The sequence below is a fragment of the Diorhabda carinulata genome, chromosome 10 (genome assembly GCF_026250575.1).
Source record: "Diorhabda carinulata isolate Delta chromosome 10, icDioCari1.1, whole genome shotgun sequence".
NCBI classification, from domain to species: domain Eukaryota; kingdom Metazoa; phylum Arthropoda; class Insecta; order Coleoptera; family Chrysomelidae; genus Diorhabda; species Diorhabda carinulata.
This window is the reverse complement of record NC_079469.1, coordinates 5,645,352-5,665,335: the sequence shown is the minus strand read 5'-3', so window position 1 is coordinate 5,665,335 and position 19,984 is coordinate 5,645,352. Positions and strand designations below refer to the sequence as shown.

The 19,984-nt window shown below is 33.6% G+C and overlaps 1 protein-coding gene across 1 annotated transcript in view; it reads left to right on the top strand.

Annotated features, from left to right (window-relative positions):
• The window catches only part of LOC130898442 (Krueppel-like factor 12), a 187,771-nt gene extending 168,806 nt beyond the window's left edge, over window positions 1-18,965 (top strand). The window contains exons 5-7 of the mRNA XM_057807762.1: window positions 7,300-7,411; window positions 8,516-8,709; window positions 13,502-18,965. Of these exons, the coding sequence (XP_057663745.1) occupies window positions 7,300-7,411; window positions 8,516-8,709; window positions 13,502-13,674 (479 nt within the window). The 3' untranslated portion in view covers window positions 13,675-18,965. The remainder of the gene's footprint in view (window positions 1-7,299; window positions 7,412-8,515; window positions 8,710-13,501) is intronic.
• Window positions 18,966-19,984: the final 1,019 nt, after the last annotated feature.

Genomic DNA, 19,984 nt, shown 5'->3' with positions numbered 1-19,984 from the left:
TACGTCATAAATATCTTGTTTGATACTATCGCCAAATGGCCGGCAGTCTTAAAGAACAATCATTATTCAATAACAAAGTGTAAGGATTAATGATTTTCAAGATAAGATGCTTCTTTGTAATATCCTCATCGTCTTTGTTATTGACGTTAAAATATAAACCAACAATATAAAATAATTTTGTTTATCATCACTTCTTCTTTTTTTTTTGTAAATCAAACTCTACATAATTTTCATCCAACCAATATGTGTATCAAACGAAACAGCTGATAATTACGTAACGTATCTTTTTGTTAAAATATATTTTTATATTTTATAAAAAAAAATATTAAGTAATTGTTCCTTTCGTAATATTGACGATCCGCCGCTGAAGTAAGAAGAACTAGAGAAGGTTCTTTGGATTAGTATAGCTCGGTTAACAATTCCAAGGCCGCCTGCGAAGAAGAGTATATGACTGTAACAAGTGTACACGAAGCATCGAAGCATTTCGCGGTACTCTTTAATTAACGTTATAGTACAGGAAAATTTAAATTATTATCGCATTGCTACACGGGTTTCGAAAAACAACCGATAAATTCAACCAATTAGTTAATTAAATTGGATTTATTGCGTATAAATGTTTTATTAACTTTAAAAGTTGGTTACCCGTGAGAAAAATTAATGGTTATAATGTTGTTCGCCACGCTTGCTTAATTAACAAGTAAAGAGAAAACTGCGATAGAAATAAGACAAAAATGACTATTGAGGTCTCACAATTAAGTAGTAATGAAACTAATGATTTGAAGACTACTTATTTTGAAATTATTCAATGACAGATGACAGGTAAAGAAATCACAGGGCGATAAATCCGGCGAATAGAATGGATATGGTAACATTGGAATCTTTTGCAAAGGGTGCATTATGTTAGTGCAGCACCCTACTGTCTGGGCACATAATTATTTCCTACACCATAAAATAATTGATTCACAATCTGTTCAAATGTAACTAATCACCCCGTGGATGTCAAAGAAGTTACTTGCCAATGCAAATATGAATAGATTAATTTGTTGTATCGTTATAAAGTAACGTTTTGTAATAAAAATTCTTTATTCAAGGATGATCGTTGAAACTGAAGTCTTTTTCAATGAAAAGTATTTTTCACAGCCCCGCTCTAATAACCTTAAGCAACAACTTATAATGGCTCGAAATGAACTGACACAGACAAAGCCGTTGGAACCATGAATAATCTCATATCTCATCTCGTATCTTAAGTGGAAGCTACTCACTTTCTATACTGCCCTTGACTGGCTCTTGATTTATACAGATATTTGATTCAACATTGGGTCTTTAAAATAGTAGAAAATACAAAGCAAATACAAAAATTCTCGCCCTTATTCTTTATACAGTTAAGTTACAAAGTCTTCCACTTTCACCAAAAGTTTTTTTGAATAGAATTTCGATTGACGTAATGACGATCAGGATAGAAAATTCCACCAGAACAGACAAACAAACCAACAGAGTAAATTCAATAAAATTTGATAGTTGAAGTATATAGGATTAACAAAATCTAAAGTTTCATGACAAGTCAATTTATAAATATAATAGAAAATACAGGGTGGGCCAGAAAAGCGTACGATTTTACAAACTTTCTTGCGTCTGAACGTTATGAGAGGGAGCTGCGCGGGTGGCGGGGATGGGTAGCTCGGTTCTCGGAAATCTAGTCCCGACGTGCATTCTGTATTAAACATTATTACAAAAATGGCGATTCGTGCGCTATTGTTTGGATTAAATGACATAAATCAGTGTCCAAGGGAAAGTGTGATTCGATCAGAAAATCAGAAGCACACGGAACGCCCAAGATCAACAAGAAAAGAAGACACAATTCGACAAGTTCAACGTAATCTTGGTCTATCGACTCGCAAGCGATCAGCCGAACTTTTGGTATCCAGAGCATCTTCGCGTCGCATTTCGTCGAAAGATCTGAAATTAGACCCGTATAAAATTCAACTTGTGAAGAAATTACAGCCGAATGATTTAATTTTAAGACGAGCTTTTGTTTATTTAAATGGGCATGTCAATAGACGGAATTGCCGTTACTGGGCTGCAGTGAACCACGTGTAAAACATCAAAAGCCTCTGCATTCGCCGAAAGTAACCGTTTTGGCGGAATTATCGGACCCTATTTCTTTCAAAATCATCAGGGGCAATGTGTACGATAAGTAACCATTCTAAAGGATTTTTTCTTTCCGCAACTACAACAATTTGAAGCCTATAATCGTACGACACGGTTTCAACAAGATGGCGTGACATGTCATACTTCTAATGCCTCTCTTCGGCGTTAGTAAACCGGATGTTCGCTGGGAAACTGATATCTCGCCGAGGTGACATTGCAAGGCCGCCTACAAGTCCGGACCTAACACCACCGGATTTTTTTTTATGTGAGGATACCTGAAAAGTAGAATCCAATAACCCAGCCACGTTTAATCAATGTGCCAGCGAGTTTTTACCAATTTGAGATCTAGATTCGAGGAATGTTTTGCAGCGCGATGGTGTCCTTTTTAAGAAATGGATTTCCCAGATGTAGTTTTGTATTATTATTTTTTTAATTCGCAAAACTTTCAGGCCCACCCTGTATGATAATTTCATAATGAAACTCCTTACACATATTAATAACTTTATGATAATGACTTTACATCAAACATACGACTGCTACAACAAATATTCCAAATCTTTTCCGATAAATTTAGATAATACGAAATTAAATGGGCAAATTCTATAATTGGAAATAAAATAATAAATTATACAATTAATATAACAACCGTTATTGGAATTCGTACTTCCCGCAAGTTGTCAAACAATTAAAGAAGTGACTAATAATCGGCCAACGTCGTATAGCAAACAAAAATATCGTTCTTCTCTTTGTAATGTTTGTAATATAAGGCCACAACTAACCATCATCGATTGGAGGTCGCCTCCCCCACGAAGTAATGCCTGAGTTTTAGTGCATCCGAGATGCACGCTTCTGCCAGCACTGGTTGGGAAAAAACATCTTATTAATACAAATCTATTACTTTTATTACATAAGCTATACAGTACAATAAAAAAAGATTTTAACCTGTCAAAATTACTAATGCTTCATCGTTTTATTACTCTCTTATTCACAAAAGTGGACTATAGATATAGATACCTTTCGAAAAGGTCATTACTAATGGAATGTTAATTAGTTTTCGGCGTTTTTTAAATACCTAGTTGCATCTGATATAAAAACTCGATAACGAATTTACCTATAGGGATTAAATGAACCCTTCAATTCCAGCCATCAATTTACATGTTGGATTAAAGATAATCCTGGTAACGAATTGGCCACCGCTGATTTTTATTTCGTTTTACAAGCTGTGTATTATAAAAATTAACAAATATTTTTCAATGTATCAGACATACTCCTTTTGATTCGAGATTCTTCTCTTTTTGTCCTTAGGATTTTTTTGTAACACTAAATATATTTCCAAACTATTGGTGTCATCTCTAAGATACCTCATCAACTAGCAATGCGACCCAAAACTCGAAATCAGATCAAGAATTGAGCAAGCGCGGAAAACTCTGAACAACATGAAGACACTTCGAGCAAACCGCAACTTCAGCCTTGAATTCCGGACCAGAATGCTTCGCTGTTACATCTTTCCTGGTCTTCGGTACAGATGCGAAGGCTGGGCCATGGATACGGCAACAAAGAAGAAAATTGATGCGTTCGAAATGTACGCCTACAGGCGAATACAGGCAAACATAGAGGTCCTACTGCAAATGGGTAAACATAAAGAACTTCTCACGATAATCAAGCAGTATCTAGGATAATAGAAGGGAAGATCGAAGGAAAACGGTCGGTCGGCCGTAGACAAAATTCACGGCTGAAAGACAGACGTCCATAGAAATTTTCAGAGCTGCAATAGCCATTTGGATCGCCAACTGTCGTAAGAAGAAGAAGAAACTTATCCCAGTCTTTTACCTTAACAGACATTTTTGATATCTTTCTGTTCAATACGTCTTCATCTGCCTTGCTTAATATCCCTGTTTCATATGCGAGACTTTGATTGTATTAGTGTTGGCATACTAATTTTTTCTGGCTTTTGAATCTTCTTTTAAAACCCTCTTGGACTTTCATCAGCTTCATTCCATTGATTTCCGACAGTGGAGAGGGTATCACCTTGTTGTAGACTTCTGTTCACATGAAATTTTACCAGTTTCGCAGTTGTGTTGCCTCATTTACTATGATCCTTATATCCACATATCATTTTTATCGGAATTCCTAGTTTGTATTCATTATAATAAACATTTGCTTTGACTAGAAGAAAAGAAATTAAGTTGCAAAATTACACAAGACAATCATGTCTGTAACTGTGATAATTATTTGTTGTCAGCTGAACTACAAGACGTTGATGGTGACCTAAAGAAATATTGAACATAGAATTAGACTCAGGTGTCATATCAAGCAGTAATTTACTTTAATTGTTCAAAATGTTCCACTTATTTTTGACGAGGTATCTTAATTAATATTTTCCGAAAATAATTACAATTATACTTAAGAACTTGTCCTTAACTTCATTGTGACAACATTGTTGGACGCTTAAAGTATATCCAGATCCATCTTATTTACCAGATTTAGCACCATGCAACTTTTAGCTCTGCACAAAAGTTAAAAATGTGCTAAAACTATTTCTGATATTGAAAAGATCACAAAAAAGCAATTAAATTTCGAAAGAGACCTTCCAGAATTACTTTAATTCATGGATAAGTTTATTATTAGCCAAGGGCAATAAGTTAAATGAAATCAATTCAAATTTTATGCTACTGCTTCACTTTGTTTTTTATAACATAATTTTACGAAAATCGATTCTCCTTATGCTAATTCTTTAGATTAAGTGCAATTATGTTGTGTCGATTCGGTTGACTAGTCACGCCTAATTGATTTAAATTTGTTTTTAAAACTCGTTTTAACTCGCAGTTAACGCCTATCGGTAGATATGAACATTTTAAAAAAAATATTATTTATTGGTTATTGGTGAGCGATGTTATCTTGATGGGTGGGTTTATACGAACAGTCAACTCGACCAACAGAACTTTAAGCTAAAATAATTTACGTCATACACGGTGACCGGATCAAAACAAATACGATAATTGTGTGTTTCTAGTTTATTTGGATATTTTAATGGCATTGGAGGATCGGATATAATTTTTTTCAAAATTAATACGTTGCTAAGTTGCAGCGAATATTGGCAGAAAAATATTTTGTACAGTTTTTCGCGCTGAATTGTAAAGTCTTTGCCACCTATATTATGAGTAGTTTATTATTGGGAACGTGGCAATGAAACACCAAGGTGGACTAACTTTAATATATTTTCCGAGCTTTCGAATACTTATGTATTCATCTTCTGGGACTAACCTATGAAAATTCAAAGTCGTTCATAATCTAACTAATTAAAAATTAGTAAAAATTCTTATAGTAACCAGAATCAATATTTCAATTAATTAATATTCCTATCAACGTCAATTTGAATATTGAATTTTCAAAACCTATGAATTTTAAAAGTTTTACAAGAATACGTTTAAAAAAAATGAAAATCTTTATTTAAAAATTTTATTATTCTCATTCTCATGTATTTGACCATAATTTCAGTTCCAGACGATGAATACATAAGTTTTCGAAAGCTCGGAAAATATATTAAAGTTAGTGCACTTTGATGTTTCATTGCCACGTTCCCAATAAGTTTTTTAAGTTGAAAATGTGAAAATTAAATAGTGTGTTAGTTAGTTAGTTATACTTTACGAATGCTGATGCAGATAGAAGTTGTAAGTAAGGGCGAGGTGTTCCTAACCTAACAACCTAACCCAACCTTACGTTACGAGAAAGAAAAAAGAATTCAGGAATGTAATGCCGATAGTGCTGATTTCTCAGTTTCTGAGTTAGTTTAGGTTATGTTAGGTTAGGTTAGTAACACCCCGCTCCTACTTACAACTTCCTTTTGCATCAGACATTCGTAAAGTATAAGTAATACACACTATTCAATTTTTACAATTTTCAACTTACACTTTTGTTCAGTTTGGAAGTAAAAGAGCCTCATAAGTTAAGTGAAATTCAAAAAGCTGTCATTATTGTCAAATTTAAAGATGGCTGGTGTATAAGAAGACTGGCAACTCATCTAGGTTTTAATACAAGAAGAAGCGATGGGTCTGAAGGAATGAAAATTTCAAATGACGCACAAGATGTTACGTTGATTAATTTTTTAAGAAAAAATCCCTTTGATTCGGCTACTAATGCTACTAATACTTTCCAGGATCCAATCCTACGGCATGTAAACGAATTAAAACTTCGGATTTGAAAAACTGTGTGCTGGAAAAACAAATGAGTGCCAGCAATCCAGAGTTGTGTTCGCACTTAATTATGTGTATCGTCATGTGGACATTTGGGACCGAATTCTATTCACAAATGATGAAACATTTAAGTCGTTCATTAATGACAGATTTGAAGAGCAATATATTGATGTCAGTAAATGTTTGAGCTTGGTTGGATCCTGGTGTTTGATGGAGAATTAGTGGAAGGTGTAACTCTGAAGTTTACCTCAATATTCTAATCGAACTTATGATGGCAACGATTTTATTTACCAACATGTCCTGTCCACACCGCCTGCATAATTCAACAATGGTTTCGACAACACAAAATCGAGATTTTACCGTGGCCGGCAAGTAGTCCTGATATAAATCCCATTAAAAATTCATAGGGGTGGTTGGTAAAACAAACTACAAAAGGAATTTTTGTCAAAGAAATCAAGAAGAGTCAAGTGAAGCCATTGGAACAACATGAGAAGACCTTATTCTGTGTTTTCAAGTTTTACTATGGATTCTTTTCCAGTACTTTAGACGGATCTATCCGCCAAATCATCGCTGGGGTCTTTACTGAAATCAAAATACAATTTGTTTCGATGTTTTCATTCTGTAGCTCTGTTGGGTAATAAAATCGGAAGACCTCATCACTATGAGTATTTTTCCCAATGTCCAAGGAACACAGTTTATGACCACGTGTCCATATCAACTCAAACTCTTCAATGTCGATTTAGAAAGATGGATTTGTTATAGATTCGATAGCTAAAAGAGATATACACTCCGCTATAATTTTCAATTGGGTTTCAATGATAAGGATTTACCCCAATCGACTTTATGACTCATCCATAATTATCAAGCAAAGCCACAACGTTGCCAGATTTTGAATGTAATATAAGAAATAAAAGAAAACAATGAGGTTATAAATGAATAAATAATTTTTTTGTTCCAGATATTCCAAATGTGATACATCAACAAGATATCAGATTAAGTTTGACAGATCCTCGATCTCTCACATCAACTGCAGCCCTTTTAGCTTTCCAAAGGATAAAAGATGCTTCATTGTAAGTAAATATTCATTAATATTAAAATTACTGTTAATATTGGGGGTATTGAAATTAAAAGACAAAAATGTTACAAATTTAATGGGTATTTCATACAAACAATCAACTAACAAGGAGTCCTCAATCAATGTTTAACGTTTCACATTTCTAGGTTATGTACGTGACGTCACCGGATGTCCTAATAAATTGTTAGCTATATAAGAAAGACTTTTAAACGTTTATCTTTCATTTTTTGTGACAACTATAGACTTTAGCATATGTGGATGATAAAATTTAATTGTTTTCACCAAAAATTATTTTTTTATTTTGTTTAAATAAACTACTAAACGAAAATTTATATCTTCATTCATTTATTATTTAAAAAGTTATCAAAACAATACAAAAAATGTTTAAAATTATTTTTAAAAAATATATCAATCGACTATTTTATTGAATTTATTATAATTTTGGTCTAGTTGCGTTATCGAAAGATGATAAGTGAGGTGAAAAGTTAATTGATTGTTAATGTAAATAATGTAAGCTTATAAACACTTATGGCAGTGGCATTTAAAAAAGTCTCACTAAGGTTTAACTAGATCGAAAATACTTCAATAAATAAATTTACAAACTTTATGCACATCCTGAAACTGCTTGCCCACAAACGCCATATTAGATCACGTGGTTACAGCTACATGTTATTCCTTCAATACTCCCAAGAGATGAGAAAACATATATTAGGTCAAACGTTAACCATTTGGGATTTTCGATTCGTTTTCCTAAAAACGAGAATCAACATTTTGAAAAATAGATTCATGTATTTCAATCATCATCAAAAAATCCCAAAGTAATGTAAAACTTTGTTTTAACGTTAGTTCTTTAAGATTTTTTACGTCTTTCCTGGCAAAATAGCATTACATGTGGCTAAGGCATTTCTGATAAGTTGATGCTGATTGACGCAGAAAGAATTTTACGTCATCTGTCATTTTAAAGCTTTGTTCCGTCAATATAATTTTCGCTGAGCTTCTCTACTTTATCGATGATGTAATATCCTGAATTATTCATTTTGATATTGATTAGAAAAACTACGAATTCTGTAGTGCTAGATGAGTTTTACTTTTATTTCAGATCGATTACTAGGAGTTCACTGCTGGAATCTCCTAGCAAATCAAGTACGACACCCAACAATAAGGAATACGAAGATATAAAAACGCCAGATGTGACGATTAGAAGAAGAAAAATACACCGATGCGACGTTGCCGGTTGTCACAAAGTATACACGAAAAGCTCGCACCTTAAGGCACATAAAAGAACACATACAGGTAAGATAAACATGAATGAAACAAATTGTGTGTATACTACTTTAATATTATGCTTGTCCGAAAACATTATGTCTTCATCTGTTTTTACAGAGACGTAATATGGCATTTTCAGAATAGCGCAAGGAAAATTTTTCCCGATCACCAATTTTTTTCCGTACGGCAGATAAAAAAATCTAATTGGAATTAATTAGAAGAAAAAACAATTATTTATTTATAACATTTGTCTAAAAACAACAACAACAACCGTTCGGTATTTAATGCTTTAGAGTAAAGATGTTGAAGCAGACAGTTCGCAGATGTTTTCCTAATGGAATGTCACAGATCTTGTAGTTTAGAAGTTTAAAGTATTAAACAATTTTTGTAATACTTTTTTTTTACGTGGAATCGCCATCCTGTGTACCTTTTCAGAATGAGCAAAGCAGTGCCGTTTTCCACCAAAATGGTTGCCGAAGAACGCCTTAGCCCATGTTCGGTATATTCTTCGAGATTCTTCAATTTCAGGTATTTTGCAACAAGTTTCGGGACAGAGGTGTGGTGTGGTATCCAAAATGTTGAACGTAACATCTAAGATTTCAGTGTGCAACAAATAATTTTCCGCTGTTCATATTTTTAGTGTGTTACTTTTTCTGCCGTTGGTACCCTGAACTTTTTTAGTATATAGCCTACAGCCTGTAGTTTCAAAAAAGCAATAGTTTTTGGATATTTTGTATTATATAGCTCAACAACCCTGGAATATTTCATACTTTTGCCTTTTTCGACAAAATAAACTAAAAGAATATCATCACTTACAGTGTTAACTTTTTGGAGATCCCGCCATTCCATAAAAAGTTTATTTCTCGATTTGGATTGACAGAAAATGAAACAATGTTCTAAATTAAATTCTTATCCTTTTGTTGCGTTGTTTTCAGATAGGTATAATAAAAAGTATAGTTCATTACACGTCCATAAATGGATTCTTCCGTTCTGGCATGACTTCCTGTATGACGTGGAACCGCACGCGCGTACCGAAAAATTATTGTTTCCAGACTCCATTGAAATATATTGATATGTGTTTCAAAGTCAAATAAGATTTTGACACATATGTCTATACAACATATATTTCAAATTTGTAGACGCCACGTCTCTAAATATTTTTCAAAATATGATTTTCCCATGTGCTAAAATAAGATGAAAGTTCGTATATTATAATATGATTTAAAACTTTTATATTGTTTTAAGTGGGATTTCTTATAAAACTTTCAATTCTTATATATCAATTGTAAAATGCATATTCTTTGACTAAATATCTTGAAAATTGAGAACTAATAAAAGTAAGGTTAGATTCAGTGTTATTTAGATGCGTTCGTTTTATAAGTTAGGAGCGGAACTGGGTTATTCTTTTCTAGAGCGTAAATTTTATATAAACGAACGCGCATATACCTTGGCTAATTTGTCTGCAGTTTTCGTTTTTTAAATAGAAAGTAAACAAAAGGAAGAGTATCTCTTGTAGGAGAAAAGTTGAAAAATTGTCCAGCTGTATACGATAAATAGCAGTTCAAAAATCTTGCAGATTGGCGCTGGAGTAGACAATGGATATAGTATGAATGTAGCAAATAAAGATGAATTGAAGTATGCTAAGTTAAAAGAAAAAGTAATATGATTTAAAACTTATATATTGTTTTAAGTGGGATTTCTTATAAAACTTTCAATTCTTATATATCAATTGTAAAATGTATATTCTTTGACTAAATATCTTGAAAATTGAGAACTAATAAAAGTAAGGTTAGATTCAGTGTTATTTAGATGCGTTCGTTTTATAAGTTAGGAGCGGAACTGGGTTATTCTTTTCTAGAGCATAAATTTTATATAAACGAACGCGCATATACCTTGGCTAATTTGTCTGCAGTTTTCGTTTTTTAAATAGAAAGTAAACAAAAGGAAGAGTATCTCTTGTAGGAGAAAAGTTGAAAAATTGTCCAGCTGTATACGATAAATAGCAGTTCAAAAATCTTGCAGTTTGGCGCTGGAGTAGACAATGGATATAGTATGAATGTAGCAATTATGGATGAATTGAAGTATGAAGTATGAAGTTTAAAAATATAACCTAAAAGAATTATTATGAGAAAAAGTGCACTTAAAGTAAATTTATCTGACTAATAATATTTAGCACTACCCTGATGCTAATATGGCGCCACCCTTAGGTATTAAGGTTAAGTTTGCTTACCTTACGAAGTGAAGTTTGTTGTAATATTTTTGGAAGAAACTAACTTTAAATTATTCGTATTTCTTGATGATCTATGAGTAATTTAATTTGATAAAGTGAATTTTTCAATTTAAAACTGCAGCTGTTAGTATAAACGGTGCTTTTTTTGAATTCTTCTTGTTCATCAATTTACTCTTAAGTCGAAATTAATTCAAAAATTCGGTTAGATTTTCGATCGTCACGATAAAGCTCTAGACAAATATGTATCAATTAATTCACAATTTTTTCAATACATTATATCATTACCGGCTAATGTCTAATCATTAATTAAATGCCAACTCTTATGTCCAAAGGTGTTCACTAACATACTACTTTCAAGGTCTGTGATTAAGTTATCCTTTCTTTTATTTTTTTATTTTCTAGCTCCAGGCGCGTAAAAAATATTTCAATCAATGTGTATACAGGAACGGATTGCATCATTTATTTTGTATTAGAAGAAAGAGAATATTGGAAAAATTCATAAAAATACGATTCATTTTCATATATTTAAAAATGAAAATTTATATATTTAAATAATACAGAGGTCGATATAAGTCGATATAAATAAGGAAAAATCGGCAAAGTTCGCCAACGCTCATTAGTCTGGCAACGTTGTCGAAAAAGATAATGTTTGTGTTTCACACAGTTGTGTCTGTGTCATGATGAAATGTGCTCGTGGAATAAACGCGTTTTCAGAACTCGCCACTACCAAATCACTCAACATTGTAGAAGACGTACCAGAAATTCTTGAAAACGGGCTTTGTTGTCGACGCGCCGCGTTTTGGACGACCGATATCCGATAACAACAACGAAAATATGGAAACAATGCGCAACATTCCATTTTACGATCGGATTAAGCAACTTTCAAGCTAAACGTACATCACGTCTTCATTGAAGAAGAATTATACCTGCCTCGGTTGCGTGTGCGTTGGCAGGTTTGGTGTACTTATAGGCATGAGCGACTAGGATGTACCAGTGTCTGTTGCACAACGTTTTTTGGTCACAGATAATGTGAAGTCCGCGGAAATTTATCAAAAATTTATCAAGAGATTCGGGGATGAGTGAATCTCGAAAACTCAAGAGTATGAATAGTGTTCGGCTTTCCGAAAAGGCCGAGAAGTTGCGGCCAATTTGTCATATGGCAGCCCACTAAAACAAGTCTAACCAATGATACGCGCTGTGGAAAAACTCATTTTAGGATATCGACGCAGTATTGTACGCGATATTGCTGAAGAATTGGGTATCGGCAAATAATTCGTGAACGGCTCGGTTATCGCAAAATTTCAGCCCGATGGGTGCCATGACTTCACACGCTGTGAAGTTTGCACGCGGTATAAAGAGAAAGGAGATAATTTATTGCAACAAATATTCACCACAGACGAACGGAGGAAAAAAGACGAAGGCGCTCCAGTTAAAGCGAAGGAAGCTGTTGTGTATCGTGTTTTGGGACTTAAGAGGAATAATTGCAGATGATCGTCGTGAAACCTATCTACAGATCAAAACGACTAAGTGCGATTTGTCTCTAGCTATTTTGACCATTCTGTCATCATAGATTCTCTTTCTTCCCAATATACATTCGTTTACGTTGTCAATCTTACATCTTCTTCTAATGTCTTCGCTTCTCTCCCTGTCAAAAAGTGTTTTTCCAGCGATCCTGCGCACTACTTTCATTTCGATGGTTTCTAATATTTTCTTTGTGTTCGATGTATCTGGTCTCGTTTCCGCTGTGTATGTTAATATAGGCCGGATGACAGCCTTGTAGATTCGGGATTTGGTCTCGATTCCGATATATTTGTTTAGGAAGATTGTATCGTTCAGGTAAGCTGGGGTTCGTGCTGATTTTGCCGCTTGATTTATTCGATATCCTGATATTTCTATGCCCAGATATTTAAATTTCATCTCTTGTTGTATAATTTCATCATCTACAACCAGTTTGCATCTGATAGGTGCTTTTGAAGTGATCATGCGTTTCGTTTTTGCTGCAGATATCTTCATTTTTTAAACTTTTTGCCGTTGTGTTGAATTTGAATAGGTCTTGAGGTCTTTGTTCACCATTTTATACCCTTTCAGGTTACGAGTTCTTTTTATAACTTCGTCCATAACGATGTTGAACAATACGGGGCGATATTGCTTGAAATTAAACAGGATTGGAGACAACACACATTCTTGTTTTACTCCCTTTTTAATATTTATGGTATTGGTCGTATCAGTATCTATTTTCACTTGAACTGTTTGGTTCCAATACATCGAATCTCCTTCTGATCTGCAGCTGAATCTGCAGTTTGTGCTATTAGCAATTGAAGGTTTTTCAAAATGTATTTTTTTAATGATATTGATTATAACTGAAAACAGTTTTATAAAAAACAGCGAAGAAAATTGATAAGAACGAATCTCTAGATAACTTTGAGTTTTAATTATGTAGTTTTTTTGAGCATTAGTTTGTCATAGCTGCATATTTAGGGTATAAGTGAATTATTTCTTTTTATTGGGATCTATTATTTTTTAATGTACCTCATGCTTTTATAAATTTCGTTATCCGTTACCGTTTTTTTTTGTATTTTTCTTTTGCAGGAGAAAAACCGTACCAATGTTCATGGGAAGGTTGTACATGGAAATTCGCTAGATCCGACGAACTTACAAGGCACTATAGAAAACACACCGGACAAAAACCTTTCAGCTGCAATTTGTGTCAGCGATCTTTCAGCAGGTCTGATCATCTTTCACTACATATGAAAAGACACTAGAAAAATTGCATTTAATACTTTTTTTTAGAGTAATCTTAGCTAAATTGTTCTATTAATATTTATTTTAATATCGCCAATTAGATCTTCTTTCTTCATTCATCATTTTATAGTAAAAAGTATTTCATCGATGCAACAACCTACACTGTACGTATGTCTTATACAGGGTGTCCCACGACGAGTTAAAACTATCTGTATATGGCAAAATACTTGTAGTAGAATCATGAAACTTTCCACGTTTGGTGTTTAACTAAAATATTTTCATAGATGGCCGACTTGCGGTTCTAAATATAACACTCTGTATATTAATACTTTGAAATCTACGTAAAATTTTAGTATACTTCAGTCTAAAAACTTTTTTCGCAAAATGCATACTTTTCGAGTTATTAATTTTTTTGTAAAAAATTTTACCGTTGCATACCCTTATAAATTATTTTTTTACGAAGATACCCTTAAAGATATGAAAATTATTTCTATTGGGTTGCTTTTAGCAAGGTCAGACGTGTTTGAATCTATGTTGAAACATTTTTCACTCTCTACAGGATGGGTATAAAAAGTGTTCAAAGTTTAACTTCATAAATATCAAATTTCTTTATTTTTTTAAATAGAATTTTAATGCTTTCAGGGTAATAGTAAAAAATAAGGCAAATTCCTATACCTAAACCCTACCGTCATCCAGATTTAAATGTCTTCTGTTTAAATTTAAACTTTTAAACTGTTAAACTTTGAACACTTTTTATACACACCCTGTATAAAATGAAAAATTTTTCAACATAGATTCAAATACGTCAGACCATGCTAAAAGCAACCGAATAGGAACCATTTTCATATTTTTAAGGGTATCGTCGTAAAAAAATAATTTATAAGGGTCAAATTTATTACAAAAAAATTAATAACTCAAAAAGTATGCATTTTTCGAAAAAAGTTTTTAGACAAATATGTACTAAAATTTTACGTAGATTTCAAAAATGTATTAATATACAGGCTGTTCTATCTAAAATAAAAAAGTTACAGTCGACTTCCGGTTCTACCGGAAGTCGGCCATCTTTGAAAATATTTTAGTTAAAAAGATTGTATCCGAAAATCCAAACGTAGAAATTATCATGATTTTACTATAAGTATTTTGCCATATATACAGATAGTTTTCACTCGTCGTGGGACACCCTGTATATCCGCAATTTCAATGGAAAAGCAACTTCTGTAAAAGAAATTAAATAACAAATAATTGATATTAAACATACTCCTCGCATAAGAACCGACACAAAGCATAGCAATTTACCTCCGTTCAAAGTTGTATCCCTAAGGAATTATAGAGCCTCAAAGTGGATCAAAATATTTCGAAAAAAATCAATATCCTTGCAACTTTTAACGAAAAAATTATTCGATCGCTTTCTACTTAACGTAAACCTTGGCACATTTATAAAATACGTTATAAACTCAATTTAAATCAGTACCATGTCCATGTTACCCCAAATTTAGATAAAATAAGTAAAATTACAACTAGCGAATACAAAAAAAGATATTTTTTGGGAATAAAACACAAAATTGAGTGAAATATTAATTTATAATAGTGAAAAAACTCTATAAACTAAATAAAGATTTCTTTAAAACAGTGAAGAAAGAACACTAAGCCTAAACTTTAAAAGAAACCTTAACATCATTCGGATCTGAGTCTTTATCTGCACCAAATCATCAAACATTTCATATTGATCACTATCCGAATCTTCACGTCGCTCGAACGTAAAGTAGGGATTTTTGCTGTCGTGATTACAGAACCCGCAAATCCATTATCGACATTTTCTATTAAATTTATCTAATCTATCGGACTCTTCCAATTTTTCCAATTAATGTGACGAATTCCGCATTTGGAACTATCTTTGTTCCTCTTTGGTCTTGTGCAATTTTTTACTGGCAACACGATATTTACCTTTTTTTGAGCAGATAAACTTAATGATGACATCGACATATTTGTCGATGTCATCAGAGTTTCCTATGAAAGGAATTAATGAATGTCTTGGTACAAAAGTTGGGGAATCTCTTGGTTTAGGAGTTTCCCAAACTCCTACAAATACGTCAATGTCAACAGAGTCTTCTATGAAAGGAATTAATGATTGTTTTCGTACAAAAGTTGGGGAATCTCTTGGTTTAGGAGTTTCCCAAACTCCTACAAATACGTCGATGTCAACAGAGTCTTCTATGAAAGGAATTAATGAATGTTTTGGTACAAAAGTTGGGGAATCTCTTGGTTTAGGAGTTTCCCAAACTCCGACAAATATGTCGATGTCATCAGAGTCTTCTATGAAAGGAATTAATGATTGTTTTCGTACAAAAGTTGGGGAATCTCTTGGTTTAGGAGTTTCCCAAACTCCGACAAATATGTCGATGTCATCAGAGTCTTCTATGAAAGGAATTAATGAATGTTTTGGTACAAAAGTTGGGGAATCTCTTGGTTTAGGAGTTTCCCAAACTCCGACAAATACGTCGATGTCAACAGAGTCTTCTATGAAAGGAATTAATGAATGTTTTCGTACAAAAGTTGGGGAATCTCTTGGTTTAGGAGTTTCCCAAACTCCTACAAATACGTCGATGTCAACAGAGTCTTCTATGAAAGGAATTAATGAATGTTTTCGTACAAAAGTTGGGGAATCTCTTGGTTTAGGAGTTTCCCAAACTCCTACAAATACGTCGATGTCATCAGAGTCTTCTATGAAAGGAATTAATGAATGTTTTGGTACAAAAGTTGGGGAATCTCTTGGTTTAGGAGTTTCCCAAACTCCGACAAATACGTCGATGTCAACAGAGTCTTCTATGAAAGGAATTAATGAATGTTTTCGTACAAAAGTTGGGGAATCTCTTGGTTTAGGAGTTTCCCAAACTCCTACAAATACGTCGATGTCAACAGAGTCTTCTATGAAAGGAATTAATGATTGTTTTCGTACAAAAGTTGGGGAATCTCTTGGTTTAGGAGTTTCCCAAACTCCGACAAATATGTCGATGTCATCAGAGTCTTCTATGAAAGGAATTAATGAATGTTTTGGTACAAAAGTTGGGGAATCTCTTGGTTTAGGAGTTTCCCAAACTCCGACAAATACGTCGATGTCAACAGAGTCTTCTATGAAAGGAATTAATGAATGTTTTCGTACAAAAGTTGGGGAATCTCTTGGTTTAGGAGTTTCCCAAACTCCGACAAATATGTCGATGTCATCAGAGTCTTCTATGAAAGGAATTAATGAATGTTTTGGTACAAAAGTTGGGGAATCTCTTGGTTTAGGAGTTTCCCAAACTCCTACAAATACGTCGATGTCAACAGAGTCTTCTATGAAAGGAATTAATGAATGTTTTCGTACAAAAGTTGGGGAATCTCTTTGGTTTAGGAGTTTCCCAAACTCTGACTTCGGGAGCTGATATATCTGCTGCTAAATGTTTACCTGGGTGAATTTTTTACTTCTCTTCTTTCTGTTCCCTGAGAAGATCGCTGAGAGAGAAATCTAGCGTTCTGTCAATAGCTTCGGTGTCTCTCGAAAAACTTGAGTAAGATCGGAAAGGATATAAATCAGTTGCTGTAAAACCCGAATTTACCTGTATTAGCAGACATCGTTTTTCATAATTCGGTTTCCGGGATACCGACTTTCGTTTCTCCAGGTGTCAAAAATTTGTTTCTACTTTGCATCAAGTGGGAGAAGGAGTCATATATATATGATTTTCCTTGGAGAACTGGATTACATTGAGAGAAAAATGGCTTGCTAAGTTGTCTCCCACAACAGTTGTTGAACCTGGTGTCCGAGTTGATATGTGGAAACATTCGAGTCAAACCAGCCGCTGGAGATGTTGTCATATCTAGTTCCTGGAGGACCCCCTTCAGTTATACATATTGAAGACTTTATAAACGACCATGGGAAGAAACAGATCACACCTATGATTACCACAAACCGTAATACTAATAGCTGTAAGGTCTACATCAAGTGCCTCTTGAATATTGGTAAAAAATGTCATTATCCTTATCTATAGAAGCTCTAGATCCCTCCAGGGATGCTATTTTTGAATATTATAACATTTTTTCCTTGTTTTTCAGTATATTTTTCTATAAGCGTCCTTACATCGTATGTAGTTAAAGGGAATCCCCAATTGACAACAATTCCGTAATGGTGGCCTCTTCCTCGTCCGATAGAACTCTTAAATGCCCAACTGGGTTTAATTTCTTCCGAAAAGCTTCCGCTATAGAGTTGTCCGGGGAACTTTAAATGACCCCGAGGTCATCTCATATGTTTACATCATTTTAAGTGAATTTTTACCTGCCAAAAATAACTGGAGAAGAAAAAAAATGCAGAAGTGCCCAAATATTTAATGACGAATGAAAGGGCTGCAAAAAAATAATTTTTTTTCGAAATTTTGGGCCCTCGGGGATGAAACCTTCTATAGTGGTAAAAATCGTCATATTTCGGGATTAGCTTTGTATCGATTCTTATGCGGGATACCCCCTGTATATTAGAGAAACTTTGTAATGAATTCAAACGATAAAAAAAAACAAATTAACCATACTTTTACAAGCAAACAATCAGAAGAAGCAGTAATTCCAGTACTCTTTGGATCGCATGTTTACTACAATTACGAACAGTAAACTAGTAGACTCCTCAATAGATTTATTACATCAAGGAGATTTATTGAAAATTAATACTTGAGTAGTAAATCTATTACGAGTTTCGAATTCTTCAGTAACTGATAAACACAGTATACGAGGAGAACGCTTGACATACAAAAAACCACAAGTCGTAGAAAAATTATTTTATTTATTTTCGAAGTAATCACCTACATCAATCTAATCACTGTTAGAACCGAAGCTTCCACAACATGAAAAGTCTCGAAAAATTGATGTTTTATATAACTTTGTTCGCGTGTCTGACGCCGAACCGACCGCATGCGTACTTCCAAAATTTTACATCGTTGACATCTCTTCCCGCGAAGTGCGCATGCGATCGATCCCTAAACTGATTCGGAACCAGACAAGCGAACGAATTTTTGTTTATTCTAAAGCATCCTTCGTAAAACGTAAATGGTGTAAGATCCCACTGCTCGATTCTACAGCTATTTGTTTATTTTATTTTATGAAATTGATTTTAAATGAGTTTTGAGTGAATTCATGGTGGATTACGGTATTTTGAAAATTTTCAATACAAATTAAATTGTATATTTCCTGTTTGCCATAGTACAAGGTTGCCATTTAAAAAATGGTCGCGATCAGAGATTGCCATGTTGCAACGTTTATCGCTACAAGTAAGTGTGAACAGAAAAGAAAAGATTGTCCATTCGTTTCGTGCAATAAATAAGCATGACTTCTGATACTCTGAAAATTTCTTCTTCTTCCTGCTATTTCGGAATGCCATAACCTTACCAGTCGACTTTTGCACGTTTTGGAGTCGGCGCATCACGTCTCACTATCGGCTGGCCTTCGGTATGAAATTATACAGCCATGTTTCATCAAATGTGGCATATCGGATTTAGTACGTTTCAACAGCTACAAACATCGCTCAGAATCATGAATTCATTGTTGTTTTGGTCGATTCTAAGCTCGCGCAGCGCCCACTTTGAACGGAGCTTTCGTATACTCAAATATTTATTCGCGATATGTTTAACACGTTCCTTTGATATCTTTTAGATCTTAAATATCACCATCAGCTCCACGTTACGATTATCCGAAATTATTTTGATGCTTATGTCAGTGATATGCTTTTTGGGGTGTCTACTGCGTGCATCTTCCCTCCAGCCTTGGCTTCAATATCATTTTTTCCGTAAACCAAAACTTTATTAACATTCAAAATTACTTTTTATACATTTTTTCAAACAGTAGCGTCATCTATGTGTCAGCCTCCGAACTTTTCAACTTACCTAATACGTATCTTCTTGTTTACGTAAAACTTTTTTATTGTTCTTGGATTCACATTTATCTGTAGCGAGAAACATTTATTAAAAGCATGGCAATCATGGATTTACGTGAACAAAAATATATAACCTTAATTCTGTATTAAAAATTTCCAACTTTTTATTCTTCTAACCCAAAAAGTTTCTTTATTAACTCAATAACTGATTTCGTTTCCTTAAAATCTGACCTACGAAATCTTTATATTAATTATCAAATATTCATCTAGACATGCATCAAGGTTATCGACTTTAAAAGATGTCGCTAATTTTTCAAATAACTTTTACTTAGTTACAAAAACTAATTTTGAACAATATAAAGTTTATATACTTTTGGTGTTTTTTTATCTATTGTTCAATCGAAGGTCCCATAGATTACGTAAAATATTTGGCATGATAG